The sequence below is a fragment of the Herpailurus yagouaroundi genome, unplaced genomic scaffold, assembly GCF_014898765.1.
Source record: "Herpailurus yagouaroundi ecotype Mexico unplaced genomic scaffold, PumYag 206, whole genome shotgun sequence".
Lineage (NCBI taxonomy): Eukaryota > Metazoa > Chordata > Mammalia > Carnivora > Felidae > Herpailurus > Herpailurus yagouaroundi.
In genome coordinates, this window is record NW_024412437.1 from 8,779,438 (window position 1) to 8,798,610 (window position 19,173).

At 57.3% G+C, this 19,173-nt stretch overlaps 1 protein-coding gene across 2 annotated transcripts in view; it reads right to left on the reverse strand.

Annotated features, from left to right (window-relative positions):
- Nucleotides 1–498: 498 nt before the first annotated feature.
- The window catches only part of SDK2 (sidekick cell adhesion molecule 2), a 138,885-nt gene continuing 120,210 nt past the window's right edge, over nt 499–19,173 (reverse strand). For both annotated transcript variants that reach the window (XM_040452279.1, XM_040452278.1), the window contains 5 exons: nt 18,757–18,921; nt 16,875–17,015; nt 16,465–16,603; nt 13,907–14,033; nt 499–4,670 (listed from right to left, as the gene is read on the reverse strand). In XM_040452279.1, the coding sequence (XP_040308213.1) occupies nt 4,317–4,670; nt 13,907–14,033; nt 16,465–16,603; nt 16,875–17,015; nt 18,757–18,921 (926 nt within the window). In that variant the 3' untranslated portion in view covers nt 499–4,316. The remainder of the gene's footprint in view (nt 4,671–13,906; nt 14,034–16,464; nt 16,604–16,874; nt 17,016–18,756; nt 18,922–19,173) is intronic.

The following is a 19,173-nucleotide window of genomic DNA, read 5'->3' on the forward strand; positions in this document are numbered from 1 at the left end:
AGCCCACTTCGGATCCTCTGCCTCCCTCTCTCTCCGTCCCTCCCCCGTCTCACACACACACTCTCGCTCTAAATAGTAAAAAATACATAAATAAAAATAAATGAACACGGGTAAGGAACTTGCCTTAAAATAACACAGAGGCAGCACGTGTCTCTAGAGCCAGACTGCGTTAGTACAAACTCCGGCATTTCCAATTCTCAAGGGCAAGCAAGCCCCTTAAATTCTCCCTGATCCGGCTTCTCTGCTGAAGGTGTTGTCATGAGCATTCCCTGAGTTCATCAGTGGAAAGTGATAACAGCAGTGTCTCGCAGGGCGTAAACGCCACACAAATGTTAGCTATTGTCATTGCCAGCATTATCAATCATTATCATTTGGCCTCTGATCCGGTACAATCCGAGTGGCTATTATCCTAAAGGTGTAAAAGAAACAAAAGCCCGCACTATCATCCCCAGTTACTTTCCCAGAAGGAGAAGAATAAATGTTGCTTCAGAACTCCAAAAAAAAAAAAAGTTTATTTATAAAATACCGACAAGTTTGACAGGCCATGGGACATCTCGTGGTGTATATTTCAAATCAATTTCTTTTTTTTACCTTTCATTTAAAAAATAAACCTGCTAACAAGCTATATGACATATAGATATATATTTTTTTCTTACAGATAGACACCTGCCACGATGAATATTCTCCCCACAGTTCTTCATTATATCTTTTAAATCAAAAAAATAAAGATTTGTGTTGGTTTTTGTTTTTGGAGTCTGTATGTGTAAAGAAAGGTAACACGTTTAAATGCTTTTGGTTATTCTTACAGAAACAAAGAGAAGGGGGGTGGTCCCAGGAGGGCATCTGTGCTCCGGGTGGCGGCCAAGGTTGCCACTGGGCAGGACCATACAGAGGCACTCAGATCAGGTGGCTGCTGCTGGGGGCGGGTCCCCCTCCCCGCTCCTGTCCTCCAGCCCCTCACACCACGTGCACCACGGGGAGGGGAAGGAAGCCCCTGCCCAGAGTGGGCTCTGGGAGGCTCTGGCACCTTTGAACGCTCTGCCCAGGGAGGTGTGGGCAAAGACAGAAGGCCTCGAGACAGCGTGCTCTGGGCGGGGCAGCTGGAAGTGTCCGTGCTTCCTCTGAATTGGGGCAGTGTCAGATGAGGGGACAGGACGGGCGGCCTGGGTTTGCAAACCCCCTGGGGCCCTGGGAGAAAGGCGCTCTGGAAGCCGAGCAGCTTTTTGGTTCATCTTGGCAGTCTGGGCGAGGAGCTGGTGTGCACGCAGGGGGCGTGGCCACGAGGGGGAAGGGCAGTGCTGGTGTGCCCAGCGTGGGCTGCTGGGTGCAACACCAGATTTCCCGAGGGCATGACGAGGCAGAGCCAGAGGACACAGAAGTGTCCTTGTGTCAACCTGCTTCAGGTGGTCACAGAGACAGGGGCCCTGGCATCGTCCGCCCAGGAGCCCAGAGGTCGGGGAGGTTCCCTGTTACCTACGGGCAGTGCCCGGCACATCCTAATGCGACCGGGTGTCTGGTCAGGGGTCGGGAGCCTCCACTGCCCCGGCAGATATGTAAATGAGGGCAGAGGTGTCCTCTGAGAAATCTAGAGTTCTGTCGTGGAGACCTGGGCTTCCAGATGTGGATGGGGCAGTGGGGCAACATTTTGGGTGGGTGGATATGAACTCAGGGCTGGATTTTCACGTTGGGCACAGCCTGCCTTCCGGCTCACACAGCGTCCTCGCCAGTGCCCTCTCAGGCTCCCACGTTCGAGCGGGAGTGACCCCGGCTGCCTGTGCCTCACAAAGGACAGACGAGCTACCAGAAGGAATCGCAAGCCCGTTTGCGAACACACATCCGTGCATATCTGTGTGTGCATGTGCGTGAGCCCAGGCGTGCACGGCCCTGTGCTAAGTGTGCGTGGGTGTGTCGGCGTGGGGGTGAGTGAGTGCGTGGGGAGGGGGAGGGCGCACATCTCGGTGCACTAGGCAGTCTGTGAAAGGCAAAGGAAATCTGGCCTCGCGCACACACGCACACACACGGCTTTACGCGTCCTGCTCCTCCCCCCACCCCACCCCACTCCCAGATTCCTCACTGGGCTGGGCTACATGAATTCCCTACTGCAAACTGGGAACTTCCGCAAATGGCTAAACGCACAGCAGATAAGGAAAGGGATGAGGTTGTTAAAAAAAGATGAGATGAAAAGGAGGCAGCGCGGGGAGATCACAGGCGGGTGGCTGCGGATGCGTTGCCATGGAGACACCAGATGTGTACAGGGCAGACCTCAGGCCTGTGTCCTCGTGGGGGTGCTTCCCTCCCAAGACACCCCGGTGGAGAGGCCGGCGTCTGGGCCCCGTCTGCGGAGACACCTGCCAGGGCTCCCGAGGGTCTGGGAGGTATGTCCTCCCCTCAGGCCCCTGGCCCTGCTCCCACCCCCCTCACCTGAGTGGGGGGCCCGTGGGGCCAGGTGCAGAGCCTCGCTCTCCTTGGCTTGCTTCCCAAATCCCCCTTTCAGACCTCCTCTGTTTCCCTCACCCCCAAGATGGGGCCTGCATCCGGCCCACTAAGGGGCCCCACGCCGCACCCGGTGTCTTCCTGCCGGACCACCTCCTCTCCCAGAGGCTGCTGCCCACCCAAAAGCACGCGGCTGGGCCAGCTGGGGGCACTCGGGGAATTCGACAGAACGGTTCCTCCCTCAATCCCTACATCCTGGGGCTGAAAGGAAGATTCAGGCCACTAGAAGCGGCTTTTTAAAAGAACATTCCTTAGAGCAGATCGTGTGTGTGTAAAAGCTTTGCCTCCTGTCAGCTATTCTTGTCCTTGGTCCCATCTGACCTGCTCCTCCTGGCCGGCCTGGCTGTGCATCTTGGGAGCTGTGTGAAGTTTGGATGGGGCCCCTCCTTGCTCCGAGCCCTGGCTAGGCTGAGGCCGGCCTGGAACACATACCCTGGGGTTGGGTCTTTGACTCTTTGTAAACCAGGTGCTGGGCAGACAGCGTAGATTCTGGGAGCTCTGGCCTCTAGACCAGGGGCCTGGCCCACTCCTCTGGGCTTCCGTGCCCCTGTGCTTGGGACTGGGGGTGCTTTAGATGGGGATCGCTCTGGGTTGAGAGCGACAGGGACACACATCTGGAAGTGAGTGTCCCGACTGGCTAGGACCCAAAGGGATTTCTCTTGGGAGAGGATCCTTAGACCCTTCTCCTTGCAAGTGCATGGGGGACTTGTGTGTACGTGCCCGTCTCAGGAGGAAGGGGTGTGTCCGGGGACAGGGGTGTGTCTGCCTAGATGGCCATCCCTCACCCCTGCCTAGCTCCCCAGCCGGTGCATGCTGAACTTCCTTATCTAAGCGCCTTCCTTTCCCTCTTGCTTTAAGGAGGGTGCTGGTGGTACCTAAATTGGAAGGAAGAGGGAAGTTAAGCTTCCTTCTTACATTCTTGACTTCCTGCGTTATGCCCAATTATCCCAGCGATGCCCGGTCAGTGCCCTGTACTCCGTTCCCCGGGTTCAGCTCTCCTGGTCTGTGCTCAGGAAAGTGAATTCAAGTCAAGCAACGGCCGGGTTCAGTGGTGGTGTGGGGGCCTCTCCCCACCCTGGGGCCCTCTTCCTTGGAGTCACAATAAAAAGCGTATGTAAGAAACAAGGAACTAGCTAGGCAGACTCTCACCCCTCAGCTGTTTTCCTTTTTCTAAATAAACCAAACGCTTGGTGGAGAAGTTGAACAAGGGAGGGGAGCGTGAGGAGCAGGCCAGGGGGACGGATTGAACCCCCAGAGGCCTGTCAGCGATGCAGGGGGAGGGCTGGGAGGGGTGTGTGTGGGGGGGGGCGGGGAGAGAAGGTGAGCTTTGCCCTCAGGGGCGCCCAGCCTTGCACATCATCATCTAGCAGTGGGCCCCGGGCCCCCCCCCCCCCCCGCACTGGCGGAAGAGGCAGCTGTCAGGACTTCCAGAAGCTTCTCGCCCCCCGAGCACACTGCCTTACAGCTCTCTGGGCCTTAGCTTTCTCTCCCTCCCTCTGTCCCGCCTCAGCCCAGGCTGGGCCCCTGCAGCCCGACTCTGCAAAGTCCGTAAAGGCCCAGGGAACCCTACAATCTGGAGCTGACCAACTGTGGGCCACACACACACACACACATACGTCCTCCTCCGGTGGTTTTCTTCTCCTCCTTCTCAACACCGTCTTTGCTGGCCCTGGAATCTCTGGAAAAATAAACTCAGGAGGTGAAAAGTTGACTTGGTTTCTCGGTGTTTTTGTTTTCTGGCAGGCAGTGCGGGGAGGGGCGGATGGGGAGTTTGGTGCTGTTTTGTTTTGTTTTGCTTTTTCTTTCTTTTCCCCCTTCCGACGTCAAACAAACGATGAAAATCCTGCTATAGGAGCCCGGGGGCCGGGGGTGAGGCTGCTGGGGGGGCGGTAGAGGGTGCTCTGCTGACTCGGGGGGTTCGGGGGGTTTTGGGGCGTTGGGGTCCGACTGGCCTTGGGCCGGAAGAGGCCGCCCTGCTGGGCGCTGCTGCTGTTGGCGATGGTGGTGTGGTCCGGCTCGCCAGAGTCGCTCTCCGTGTAGCTGTACGCCTGGGCCCGGGAGATCCCCTTCTGCTGCCTCCGCCACGAGTTGTAGTAGGTGGGGTCGCTGATGTAGTGGTTGACGAAAGAGTGGGCCTTCTGGTGGGTCGGGTCGGCCTCGTACTCACTGTCGCTTCCCTGGGAGGACAGAGAATCGGGGAGTCAGGGGCCCCGCGGGGACGGGTCCGTGTGCCCAGGGCTGCAAGCCGCCAGGCGCCCAGGTTTGAATCTCCCAAGGCCTGGACTGTGGCCACCACCTCTCTCCCCCTCACTGCCCAGGGGGCATAATGCCCGGATGTGCCCACCTTCCTTGCCTTGGGAGCAGATCGTGGCGTTGACACACACAGCCTTGAAGGGACCCAATGTGGATCGAAGACCTGAGTTCTAATTCTTTTTCATTGAAGGGAACTTTATAGCACATGAAGTTAACCGTCTTAAAGTGTAAGATTCAGTGGCTTTTCACACACTCACAGTGTTGGGCATTACTCCGCGCGGCTCCAAAACATCTTCATTGCCGTGTACCCACTGGCGGTCGTTCCCCCTTCCTTCCCCCGCCCCCACTCCTGGTAACCACTTTCTATCTCTGTGGGTCTACCTACTCCGGACATTTCCTACGGGTGGGATCCTATAAAACGCGCCTGTTGTGTGGCCGGCTTCTTTTGCTTAGCATGTCATGTTTTGGTGGTTGAATTCATTATGCCTTTTCATTTTCTGTATTTCTGATGCTTTGACATCTGGGGCCTTGCTGATTCTGGAGGGGCTATGGCTCCTGGGGCTGGTCAATTTTTGGAGCTAGCGAATGCCCTTTCATCACCAACTGCTGCTCCTAATCACCCCAGGGGCCAGGTACCAGGCAACTAGGGACAGCCCCTGTATCCCAGAGCCCACTGAATTGATTCATACTAACCTAAGCCTGCTTCCATAATAAAGGCTCCTGCCCATGCGTTCCCCCCTGCTCTCTCTGCCTCCGGGGGACCCTAGTGCTTTCCTGAATGGCCCTGCATGGTGTGATGGGTCCCCTCTTCTTGGGAACTGTGAATAATAATTTTTTTCCCCGGGACAATCATCTCCTGATCTCCTGGCCTTGCCATACCCGAAGAGGAACAAAGCCTACATTTTAGCACGGCTATTCATGTAGGATGTACTGAGTTCCAATCTCGGTCTACCTCTGACTTACTGTGTGACTGGGGACAAAGCCAGGGCCAGACTTGGAGAGGCTCCGGGCACTGAAAGGACGCTGGTGCTCACCCACGTTGTGATCCAGAATGAAAGCAACATCCATTTATAAAATGAGCATGAGAAAAAGATCAACAAAAGCTCTGAATTTCACACGATGATTACCCTGTAGCTTTCCCCGATAAATACAACATATTCAGTTTTTCTTAAAACTGTCGATAACTTTGGTGTCCTCACCATAGCTCCAGCTGCCTGAGGGGGGAATCAGCCAAGAGTCAGGCCGGGTTGCGACGTCAAACAGCGTTCCCTGGTTCGGATCTGAATCGTGGAGCTAAAAATATCATGTGCCCCTCCCCCACCCCAGGCTCCCAGCAATGTTTTGAGAACTAAGAAGAGGACAGATGGGAACACGCTTAGAACTCTCTGGAAGAGATGCGCTCTGATTTTAGTGAGGCTCAGAAGGCCTCGCTCAGGTCGCCGCGTCCCTGCCCAGCTAATACATGGAGGAGGTAAATTTTATCAACATACTTTGGGTAAAGCTGTACCAAACAGACCCAGTGAACCCAATACCAATGAGTCTGGGATGACTAGCTGTGTCCTGCATTACAGTCAGAGCAAACGGAGAGTTGTTGACCTTGCCCCAAGGGGTCTGAGCTATGGGGAGGCGCAACGTGCACTTGCTCTCCGGAACCCCAAGTCCTGTATGGCATCCAGCCCCTTCATGAGAAAGAGCTAGAATGTACAGAACTATAGCGGTGCCAGCCGCGGGAGCAGGTGCTCCGTCAGGAGACTGTACTGAACTCTCACACCTCGGCCTCGTCACTGCTATTGCTCTGGAAGTGCCGAGAACACCAAGGCAGAGAGGATGAGGGTTTGCCCCAAGAGATGATGCGCTGGGGGACTCAGGTCTGCCTGATTTTCCAAAGCCCACACATGCTCCACCCCGCTCCTGCCTGGAGGTCACAAGATGGGAATGAGAGCCCCTCTAACCTCCCCGTGGGGATGACATACACCCTAGTCCATCTGCAAATTTACGTCATTTGCTGCCTCCCCTCCTCCACCTCATCCCTCCGTAGAGATGCTCTCCTTACCACCACCCTGCACAGGCTCCCAGGACCTCAGTCCTCTTGGCAGTAGAGACAATGGAAAGTCCCTCGGTGTCCCCATGACGCAGTGCAGCACAATACAAGCCCCTTTCTTTGCCTACTGCCCAGCTGCCAGCCCAGGAGGGAACAAAAGGGCAGTACAGACAGGGGCTCCATATGCCAAGAGTGGGGAGGAGGCTGAGGGCTGGGCACCCGATGCCTGCGGCCGCAGGGAGGCCACCCAGAGGCGGGAGAAGTCTGAGCAAGCCATGGTGGATGCCACGAGGCAGGGGGTTGGGGGGGCTCTGGTGCAGGAGCAGCGAGGGTCTGTAAGTGTTGGGTGGTGGAAGGGGGCACCCCACATTTCTCTCTGTGGGACAGGTCTCTCCGGGAGGGCCCCCACCAACTGGCTTGAAGAGTTGGTAGTGTCATTGGTAGAGGTTCTAGAACTTTGGCCGGCCCCAGAAGCCAGTCGCCATCACCGACTCTGTCCCTCGCTAGCTAGCTAGGTTAAGTCTGGGACGCATCACTTGGCCTCTCTCAGCCTCGGTATCCTTGTCTGTAAAATGGGTAGATGCCTGCAGCTCACAGGGTGAAATGATGGAACGTTGTAAAAGGTGTTACTGGGGAGACAGCGAGGTGGGTCTGGGTGCGAAGGCCTGGAAGCCCCCAAGGAGGGATCAGAAGGAGCAGGGGTAGTGGAGGCGGACTCAATGCTCAGGTGGCTGGCAAGGAAGAAGAATGTTCACCTCCCGTCCCCCAAAGTGAAGCATCACTAGGGGGGATGGGCCTCTCTGGTCCTCCTGGGGGCCCATTCGTGCTAATGATTACGGTCAGCATCCCGCATTCGGACGGGGGTGGAAACGCGACGGAAGCCAGAGCCGCAGCGGGGGTGGGGGTGGGGGAGGTGCAGGGGGCTGGAGGCGCGCCCGCCCCGCCCCCAGCTCTCCGCAGCCAGGGAGGCGGCCTTTGCATTTGCGCTGCTCTCCCGCTTCCCTCTCCTGGAACATCTGTTTCTTTTCTGCAGGGGGGGTGGGGTGAGAAGGGAAGAAAGCGAGCGAGGGTGGGGGGACCCAGGGCGCCCATTCGGGCTTTCAACTCTCGCGCGTAATTGAATGCAGCTTCCCAGTAACCGACCCAGCACAAAGGGGACCTTTCACGGGCAGTCCCGCCAGGCCGCCAGGCAATCAGGCGACTGCTCCAGCTCCGGGCCTCTTAACAGCTCCTCAAAGGCACTCAATCAGCAATTACCGGGCCTGCGGAGGGGAGCGGAGGGGCGCGGGGAGGGGGTCGGCGGGAAGAGCCGGCAACAAAAGAGAGGGGGGCAGAGGACAGCTTTTTGGTCTCCCGCTGTTGCCAGCACAGCGACAGGGACGTAGGGGCCAGGCAGGGTGCCCTCATCTTGCTGAATCTCCTGAAGTCTGGTGGGACTGTGCTGCCCCAGGTGACAGGAGGTCCCCTGTGCGGCTCCTTTGGAGGCTGGAAGCTGGAGTCGCCCTGGCCCAGGGGCTCCCTGCACCCGTCTAGGCTGAGGCCAGCTCTACATCAGTCCCTTGGACGCCCTACCCCTGGAACCAGGGGGCCTCTCCTGCACATCAGAGGTGGGGGAATGTGCTGGGTGTCTCCCTCTCTAGAAGCCCCCACGAGGCGCAATTTTGTCAGGCATCTGGGCTTCTTGTACTAAAACAGCTAGAAATCTCCCAGGAATGTCCTTGTTCTTTCTGTCTTCTTTCTTTCCCTTCCTTCCTTCCTTCCTTCCTTCCTTCCTTCCTTCCTTCCTTCCTTCCTTCCTTCCTTCCTTCCTTTCTTTTTTTAATGTTTATTTATCTGAGAGAAAGTGGTGGAAGGCAGAGAGACAGAGAGAGAGAGAGAGAAAATCCCAAGCAGGCTCTGCCCTATCAGCACAGAGCCCGATGTGGGCCTTGAGCCCACGAACCGTGAGATCATGACCTGAGCCCAAATCAGGAGTCAGATTCTCAACAGACTGAGCCACCCAGGCACCCCTCCCAGGAATGTCTTTTTAAAAATGTCAGCTCAGCGGGGCCTGAGGCAGTGGGGATTGCCCACACTTCTAAGCTCTGTGATTACGGGCAAGCTACTTGACCCCTCTGAGCCTCAGTGTCCCCAGCTGTTAACTGGGAATCCTGCAACTTGCCTGGTGGGGCGACTCGATTTGAAATGAGAACGTGCACAGTGCAGGACTTGGCACAAAGCGGGGGCCCCACATGTAGCGTTGCCTCTTTCCTCCGGGCTCCCTCTGCCCTGCCCGTAGTGTGTTTCTAGTTTGGCACAAGCTTGGGCTTCCTGGGCCTGTATGGGTCAGGCTAAGGAGAAGCCAGAGATGGGCCTCAGTGAATCTTGTAGACTCACGGCCCAACCCAAGAGGCGAACACTGATAAAAGACCGGAGACACTCAAGAGGGAGGGGTTGTCAGAACCACTCAGCCAAATGCACACCTGCAAACCTGCACGGCTCCTCCCTTCTCTGCATGACCCAGTCCCGTTCGCACTCTGAGGCCCAGCTGAAATGCCACCTCCTCCAGGCAGCCCTCTGGGAACCTCCAGGAGGATGGGACCGTCCCCCAAGATACCTCAGAGGGCAGCACCCCAGGGGACAGGAAGCCTTTTGTTTCCCATTTTCCTCCTGAAAATTATGGCGTGGCGCCGTAAAATTTTAATACGTGAAAACACGTGAGTATTCGACGCACGTGGTCTTCCCTAATGGATCATAACGCAGTTAATGCAACGTCCCTGAGAGTCGGTCCTGCTCACCACTGTAGCTGCCACATGGAAACGGTGCCTGGTGCTGCTTAGTGGGTGCAGAGGAATTCGCTGTTGAATAAATGCAGCAAGGAAGGAACGAACGGGTCCCCGAGGAGGACAAACCACAAGATGGCCACACAGGGCCCGACCCCAGCGTGGCACACAATAGGTCTCAGGTGGGCCTGGCTTCGTCATTGGTGGCTCCCTGACTCATGCGATAGATAACCCCGCCAGGCTTTGCAGGGGGCTGTGAAGGTTAAGTGTGCCATTCTGGAACAAGCCCTAGAGTCATTCTTGGCCGCCGGGAGGGGCTCCGTAAACATTCACCATTAATGACTGGGTGCTCAAAAGTGTTACAGAAAACCTAATTTGTCCTGTCTGTTTTCTTACTTTTCCACATAGGCTTAATTTCACTGCAATGGGTTTCCTGGGGCTGCCCAGGAAGTCACAAAGACTGAGTATTTATTAGAAGAGGCGTGCCCTGGGCCGAGAACTCCTTTTCCATTGAGATTTACTTGTGTGCTATATAATTTTTCTCCCATACTTGGGCTCTTATTTTGAAAATGACGTTGCAATGCAGCCATGCTTTGTTTTCAGAAGTTATATCAAACAAGCTATGGGATTTCAAACCTCAGCCTTTGTTTCCTGCACCCCCACCTCCCACCCCCAGCCTGGAAGCCCCTTCATCAACACCCCTCTGGGGACAGCCCTCCCAGCCCCAGTCTTCCCACAGCCCCGTTAAACCACTTCTTAACATCTTGTCATGCGCGTTTGTTTATAAGCAACGCGGACTTTTGTTTATTACCCTATCACAGGGAGAGGGCCGGGCAGATTTCTGCCAATTTTGGGTTGTCACTTTTGGGTGGTCTGACTTGGAATAGAAACCAGGCAGCATATGGAAAAGTCACTCTCAGAGGATGCAGGGGGAAGGGTATACTTCAAAAAGTCAGGGCCTCATTCTCCAGAGCAGTTGAAACGGGGCCGGGGGGGCCCATGTGCCTGCTGACCCTCAAGGATGCCCCTCCAGAAGCCATCCCCTGCGGGCGGACTGGGGAGCACCCGCCTGAAGCCCCAAATTGCAAGTCGCGGTGGCTGATGCTCTGCACAGCAGACACCGGCTCGTACTTGAGCCGCATCTCACAGAGGCGAGCGGGTAGTAATCAGATCTGCTTATTTATGTTTTCAGCAAGGGCATCAGAGGGAGACCAGCCACTCTGTGTCCATGTCTGTCCCCTCCGGCCCACGAGCAGCTCCTTGGAGGCAGGGTCATGTCTCCATCACCTCTCTGTCCCTGGAGTACAGGCTCAAGAACTGAGTGTTGAGAAGTCAGTGTGTGCCCCCTGCCACACCCCCCCGGGGTCGCCCTCTACGCCCTGGTGGGGGGTGGACATCAGGCCTCCTTAGCTGTTAAGACACAAAGTTTGATGTGACCCCGGAGGCAACCAGGCAAGGCCTCTGGCTGAAGCAGGGCCCTGTCCTCTGTTTGCTGAGCCTGTAGGGGCAGAGTCACACAGCAGTCTGCTTGGGGTTCTCTCGGTGACACGTAGGGGCTCAGGGTGGTGGCTCTTTCCCAACAGGTATGGAAACAATTCAACATTTTGACAATGGCCCACGTAACGGTCCTGGCGCCCTGGGCCTGGGGGATGTGAGCGACTGATGGCTGAATAGTCCCAGGGGCCTCCTGATCCTGGCACCTCTGAACCTTTGAAGACAGGCTTGAGTTGTTGTTTGTGTTTAAAGAAAATCCACAGTTATTTGTTCTCAAGAGTGTCTCATCAGCTGGTTCTGAAGGCCCTTCCAGGGGGGTCTGCCACAAGGGTGATATCACCAGCTTTGGGACAGGGTAGGGCCAGGGGGCCAAGCTGGGCTCTGTGTCAGAAGGCCCGTGTGCAAGGTCTGCCTCTGTGACTCGGGCGCTGGGATCCTGGGTTTGCACCTTCTGGCTGTGGGGCCTGAGCCAACTCAGCGGAGCTCTGTGAGCCTCAGTTTCCCCATCTGGACAAAAAAGATGACACAAAGGCCGCTCGGAGGCTCGCTGTGATTACAAAGTGGTGAGGCACATGGGATGATGGGTGCAGCCCCAGGCGGTGTAGCCATGGCCATCAGTGTCACTCTGAAGGATCGCTCTGAATGTGTGCTTCTGGCCTTGGTCTAAAAGGAACAGCTTTACAACTGTGAACCTTTGCGTCTCTCTCTTGCTAGCCTACTAGGTCTGGACTAGCTTGGCCAGCTTCTCCAATGACCCTTGCATGCCTGACACCAGTGTGCAGAGTGCCCATGCACCATGTGCCAAGAAGGGCACCGGGGAGGTAATAGACCTCAGGACGGTCACAAGTCCCTGACTCTATGGAACTTTGCTTTCAGAATAAGTAAACTCAACTCGACCCTGCTGAGCTCCAGATCAAACCCCAAACCACCCTAAAGACCACAGGCGGAGCTCTAGGCCCAGGCTGTGGTCCGCTGCTGCCCCTGAAAGGGAACGTGGGTGTTCTGCTGTGACAACTGGCTTCTGGAACCGGGAGGCCTCCCCTCTCCAGGGCACGTGCTCCCTGAAGGTGACTGGTTCCAGATGGCTATGGAAAGTGCATTCAGGCGGTGGGCTTGTGTCGAACAAAAGACACCAGTGGCAAAGTGGGGGAGTCTAGGGACTCTGCCCGCCTTGAGTGGGCGTGACGGAAGTAGGATGGTCTTCGGATGAGGTTTCTTCTCTCAGCAACTCCTTCGAGGTGGGGGTGGGTGGCTGGTCTTAGGGACCAGCTCCGCATTCTGGGGGAGGCTCCTCCCGACTCTTGAGGAGATGGCCCCGGGCCATCTGAAGACATCTGGGCAATGTCTTTTGCACTCAGAGGGCTCCCTCCCTGAAAGGTCAGTGCCCAGCCAATGAGTGTGCATGAATGATGCCCTCTATAGAAGGACGAAGGAGGCTGATCAAAGCAGGAAGGAGAGTCCCCCCTGCTGGCCACCGCCTTTGCTCTCCAGAGACAGGAGTGTGGCTTAAGGGGCCTTCTGTTAGAGCCTCACGGGCTGTATTTTTTTGAATTTTACCTTGAGTGCCTAGAGCCTAAATGCCCATTGCCATTTTGGGGAGAAAGAAAGAAGAATCATGCTTGAGTGAAGCGTGGCCTCACAAGTCCCAGGATGCATATGGCCGCAGAGAGTTAAATACTTGTAACAAGACGCCATAACCTGAATTGTGTGAGTTCCTCTGTCAGCCAGGCTAAGTTGGGGTCTCTGTCCCTGCCAGCTCAGAGCTGGGGTGTTAGCTCCAGCCTTGTTTGCTCTGCCAAGCCCATCAGTAACCCTGGAGCTGAACAAAACAGCAGTGAGCCAGAGGCCCTTGGTCTACTGGGCCCACAACCGGAACCCGGGCATGGTGGCACCACCTACCCGGCCGACAGCCTTGTTCCCTGCTGGCATCTCTTCTTCCTCAGCCTCTCCCAGGACTGGGCATAAAGGTCTAGGGTGTGGGATGCAGTGGCCTTTCTTGGCCCCTCCCTGGGCAACCACCAGGCTTGGCCGAGGCCAAGAGGGCTGGGTGGGAGGCCATGACATAACTTCACTGGAATGCACTCAACCCCCCTGTCCCCATAGTCTGGGACAGTGTCCCCATGTGGCCCACCTAATGGCAGCCTCTCTCAAGCTCTGTGTCTCTCCCAGAGGCACCGTGTCCTTCTTCACATAAAAGCTGACATTTATCGAACAGTTGCCATGTGCGCTGTGCTAAGCTTCTCTGTGCCTTAACCTCAGCAGTCCCACAGCCCCATGACAGCGCCCGTTAGCATCCCTGCCTGTAGAACAGATGGAGAAACTGAGGCCCAAAGAGGTTACCTACCAAACCCAGGATGCCCGGGCTGGTGGGCAGCAGAGTCAGGATGGAAACTCAGGTCTGAATCTCCAAAGCCTAAGGCCTCACTAATCTGTACTGCTTCCCAGCCTCGGGGCTCCAGAGCTTCTGGCCCTCAGTTTCTCGAGCTCATTCTAACCCTAACTAGCTACATTCAGCCATTCTCCAGGCTCTGGCAATGCAGGGCTCCTTCCCCTTGCTTCCACGAGATCCTTTGCAGGCCAGAGCACGTGGGGAGATGCTGGAAACTCTAGAGGACTGTGTTCTTGGCGGGGTGTGTGGGGGGGGGTAGGGTCTCACATCTAGTCAAGGTTATAGGGCCCCGTCAGCCCTGGAGCAAACTCTGAGCAGAGCTTGGGAGGTGACGGCTGGTTCACATACGACCCCTCCTCCGTCTTTGCGGCTCCAGAAAGGAAAGGAGGAAAGGAGGCCCCTGTGACGGGCCACACTCTCAGAAGGGGCCGCTCCACTCCCCTCTCTGGGCTGCCTGGCCCCCCTGCCCCTCACCTGAGAGTCGGAGATTTCTGAGGGCTTCTCGGTCAGGCTGCTGCTCTCTGCCGGGATGAGGTCGTTGTACTTGGTCACGTCCTCGTCGGAGTAGTGGAGGCTGCCCGGGCTGGGCCGGGGAGGAGATCTAAGAGGGAGTGGAAGGGACGCTGAGAGCCAGCCTTTCCCAGAGCTGCCGCTGTGGCTGGAGAGGCCATGGCGGGGCCGGGAAGGGCAGGAGCCCTCGACGGGTCTGTCCTGCGCTGTTGCTCTCTGTGTCTGCTCCTCGGACAGCGGAGCCTTGGGCTGGGGGCCCCTCCAGGGGCGGGAGAGGCTCAGTTGGAACCAACCTCCTGAGCCAGCTTCAGGGAAACGGGGAGGGGCAGCACCCCACTCGATCCTCCGCTTGTGGTTTCAAGGCCTCAGGGCACTGGGATCACTCGGCAGAGCCCCCTGAGACCCCCGAGTCGGAATCCCAGGTGAGGCCGGCGTGCCTGTGCAGACCAGCTCCCCGCGTCACTCTTGAGCTCACCAAGGGAGCTTCAGAGGGTTCACGCCAAGGGTCAGGAGAAAAAGGGAAACCACGGCCTTTTCCCTCCAGATCTGCTCAGAGACCAGAAATGAATTCCGGGCGCCAAGTCCTGCTCCACCTTTGACAATCAGCCTTCGAGAAAGTGCGCTGCCCGCTGAGTTAGAGGCCTGGCTCTACCTCACCTGTTCGAACACGCAGCACGAGGCACCGAGCAGCCCGCCCGCCATGGGCGCCCAGAGGCTGGAGGCAAGGGCTGTGCTTTCCTGAGCCCGCTGAGCTGGGGGTGAGGGCGGTGGGCCGGGCGCCGAGCAGGTGGCTGGGGTCGTTCGTGGCTGCCCTGTTTGTGCTTCCTCAGGGCCTTGGAGTGGGGGTGGTCTCACCCCGAGATCTGCCCAGGTGTTCTGGAACTGTGGCTCTGAACGCCAGCTGCTCCCCCCCAGGGGCCGGCAGTGCCCTTGCTGCAGAAATGCTCTTCTGAGAACAATCCCGCGGCCTGGGAACAAGTCACAAGCAACCTCCCTGCCACCTCCAACCTCTCGTGCTAAATCTGCACTGATTTTATTCCAAACAACGGAGCTGCCTCCTTAACTACTTGCAAATAAAACAGTAACAGCACTGGCTGCAGTCTCACGTAGACGAGATGGGCAAACATGTGACTTCGGGAGGGGGTAGGAAACGGGGTGCCGGGCTAACACGATCTTGGCCGCAAGTAGGGTGAGCGGAGGCAGGTTGGGGGGGCCGACAGTGTCACCAGGGCTGGGTCAGACTCCCAGAGCCCGAGGCTGGTTTGATGCAAACAGGACTTCTGTGTACACACAGCAGTGTAGGGGGCACGCAGGGGCCGCGGTGTGTGTACTCTGGGGGCGTGAGAAGCAGGCGAGGCCAGGCCGTCTGTGAAACGCCCCCTTGTTCCATGTGGCAGAGCCCCGGAGCCAGCCTGGCGGGGCTGCGGTGGACAGGCCGGGCCCACCACCTCGGCCTCAAATGGCTCTTTCTTTGCAAAGCTAGATCTGGCGGGGGATGAGAGCCGGGCCCGCCGGCCTGCGTGCCCCTCCCTCTGTCCTCCCGAGGAACACACACATGGCCTCTTTCCTCCAGGACCAGACAGAGGGAAGCTTTGTGAGCTGCGCGCCTGGCCGGCGTGCACCTCCGACGGGCTGGGAATGTTAAGAGGGCCGAGGCCAGAGACAGGCGCTCCTGGGCCGCAGCCCCCCAATCTCTCCTGAGCTCCCGGGGGCATAAAACGGCCAGATCACATCAGGTGAGGGTCCGGTGGGCCCCGGCAGCTGCCCTTGCCCTTGGAGGTGCACAGCCCAGCCTGCCACGGGGAGTGGGGTGGGGGGAGGGGGACCCAGGGTTGGAGAGAATTCAGGAGGAAACAGGAACCGGGCGCACCGCCAGCCTGGACCTTTCCTGGTTGGCTGTTCTCAGATGCCGCCCTTTGAGGGCGATGTTGGGAGCGTGGACTTGTGGGGTAAGTAGGAGAAAATTGTTCTAGAAGATGCAGGCGCAAGGACCAGGGGAGAGGGTGTCCACACCCTGAGTGCCCTTTCTTCCCAGAATTGGGAGGAGATGGGCAAGGCGTGAGCAATACCGAGGGGCCTCCCGGTACCTCCCGCTCAGGTGTGCCCGCCTAGACCTACCTGTGCTGCGTCCCCCTCACTGTTGGGGCAAAGTAGCGCTCATGGCTTCCGGACCCGCCGCCAGGAGCAGCTGGCTCCAAACAGCAGGGGGCTGGCTTGCGAAGCTGTACAAGCCCTTTGCATTTCGCTGGCATTGGCAGAAACGCTTTGTCGCCACCTCCTTGTGGCGTTTCCCCCACTGCGCTCTCATACTAGTTCTGGCCCCCAGATCCCGGATGTGCCTCCCGGGCCCGGCTGACCATTCCCGGCCCCTGAGCGTGAATGCCGTTTCCGGGACAGGGAGGCCCAGTGGGCCCTGCGTGCCCTGTGCCCTCCCCAAGAGTCCTCCACACCCCGGGCACCGCGGGCCCCCAAACCTCCATCCTCCGGCCACCCCCCGACTCCCCACGCAGAGATCCCTTTACCTGGTGTACAGGCCGTTCTTCCGGCAGAAGGAGTTCTTGACGGAGAGCCTCCGGTTGTTGAGTTCCAGGGCGGGGAAACTGCTTTCATCCAAGCTCATCATCTCCCCGTGGCCCAGGGCACCAGACTTGGCATTGTTCCCTGGGTGGGCAGTGGGGGCGGGGGAGACAGCATCCAGTCACTCGGGCCGTCCCTTTAGACCGGTGGCCTCCCCTCTCCCGCCTGGCTCTCTTGTCAGAGGGAAGACTAAACCATACCACGGAGACTGCGTGCAGGGGCCCCAGGCCGCCCCGCCCATCAGAGCAGGTGCATCCCTAGGAGAGAGAGAACGCCCAGCCCCCTCAACCTTGCCACAAGGGGAGGCAGGCCCACGGGAGTCCCGTCCAGCCGGCGGGGCTTGGTGCCAGCTCACCAGAGTCGGTCTTCTTGGCATACTTCTTGCTCTGGCCCCGGATGATGAGCACGAATACCAGCAGCAGGATGAAGATGAGGCCGACGAGGGCAATGACCACCAGGAACCACCACTCCTCGTAGAACGGGTTGGCTTTCTGAGCTGGGACACGGATGGGGGGGGGGTTAAGTCCAGGGCGCTCAGCCCCCTCCTGCCTACAAACCTCCCGCTCCAGCCGGGACCCCACCACCTGGCTCTCAGTAGGCCGGGTGCATGCCATCTCCATGGGGGAGACCCTAAGACACGGTCGACAGGGACAGTTTTAGCTCAGGTACCCGCTCTCTTCTGTTGTTGGTCAAAGGATGCTTTTAGTTCTGAGGTGCTTCTGGACTCACTGGGAGTGAGTGCTCATGTTGGTATTGATTAGTGATGTCTGCTGAGGACACAGGAGGGGAAGCAGCCATGTAGTTGCTTCTGGACTCACTGGGAGAGAGTGCTGGGATTGATTAGTGATGTCTGCTGAGGACACAGGAGGGGAAAGCGGTCATGTGCTTGTTTCTGGACTCACTGGGGGAGAGTGCTGGGATTGATTAGTGATGTCTTCTGAGGACACAGGAGAGAGAAATGGCCATACACTTGCTAGTTTTCATTTTTCTTTTCCTTTCCCCCACTCCTACTCTTGCCACCTACGGCCTAAGGGCTACCTTGGCAGGCAGACCCAGCTCTGTATTGGAAAAGTAGCTGTCCGGCCTGTGGTAGGCCTATGAGAGCTTCTCCCTGGGGGCAGGGCTCAATCTTTCTCTGGTGGCAGAAAGTAGGGGAGAACCAGGAAGGTGGACGTGAGTGGGTCTTTAGAATGCTTCCTCCAGCCAGGGCTCTGCTTCTTTCAAAGCCCCCAGTATCATGCCTTTTTCTTTTTTTTTTATGTTTATATATTTTTGAGAGAGAGAGAGAGAGAGAGAGCGCGCGCGCGCGAGCATGCGGGCATGAGTGGGGGAGGGGCAGAGAGAGAGAGAGAGAGAGAGAGAGAGAGAGAGACAGAGTTCGAAGCAGGCTCCAGGCTCTGAGCTGTCAGCACAGAGCCTGATGCAGGGCTCTAACTCACAAGCCACGAGATCATGCCCTGAGCTGAAGTGGGACGCTTAACCGACTGAGCCACCCAGGTGCCCCTCTCACTACCATGCTTTTTTGCACCCAACCACTTCTGATCCGGGGGCTGCCTGATGAGGGGCTCACTCTACTATTTCCCATGATCTGGTTCTATCAACCCGACAAGGGAGAATGTATGTGGGAGGAGGGAGGCAGCCGGGTTTCTGAGACTCACCCAGTGGATGAAAATTTTGAGCTATATTTCTGCCTTGAGAGAAGGGGCCCTGATATTAAAACTTGGTTAGTGACTGGATTTGGGGTCATGGGTTTTGGCATTAGAGTCCTCTGTGAGTCCTCTGAGACATGTTGGATGGGAAGATGAGAGGGAAAGGGGGAGGGATAGGAGTCCTATCCCCCCAGCTCTGGGCACTGCTCCCCAGGCTGCTGACTCTGTTTTTGGGGGCGGCTTCCATGGAAACACACAGTTGATGGCCTGGGTGAATCTCCTGGGTGATGAGCTCACGGAAGCTCTCATCTTGGGTCCACTGATTTGTCCACAAGCCCCACTGAGCTTCCTGCCCAGGGCTTCTGGAGTCTTTGTAAAGGAACCCCAAAGACGCACCGCCCCAGCTTCCTGTGAATCTCAAAACTAACTCAGGCCCTGGCCCAGGCTCCCTGCCTTGGAGAATTGAGAAGACAATGCCTTTTAGCTCCCACCCCAATGCTGCTGGTGTTATGCTGCCTGCCTCTGTCTTCTTTGCCCGGCACCAGTCTCTGCCACAAGGCTATTCCATGCGGTGCCCACAGGCAGTACCTGGCACAGACTGGGAGGGGCTGCTGGGGGTGCCGAAGCCGTAGTCGTTGACGGCGATGACCCGGAAGTCATAGCTCACGCCCGGCTTCAGGATGTCCATGCTGAACGTGTAGGAGGTCACCTCCTTGGGGATGTCTTTGATGAGGATGTCCCATAGCCCCTCATCTGCAAGAACATCGGGAGGGAGGCGCCCTATGAGGGAGAGCCCCTCCCATCCCACCTGTTCCCCTGAGAGCAGAACCTGTCTGGTCTGTCCCCTCAACACAATCCCAGCAGATGTTTTGACCAAGATGCCTTTTTGGAGTCTCTGACCCTTTGTTCCCTTTATTAAAATATCTGTAAAACATTAAAAAAATGTGTGGTACGCAGAAAATATTGTCACAAGCAACCCAATACCCCCAGCCACAGGAAGAGACT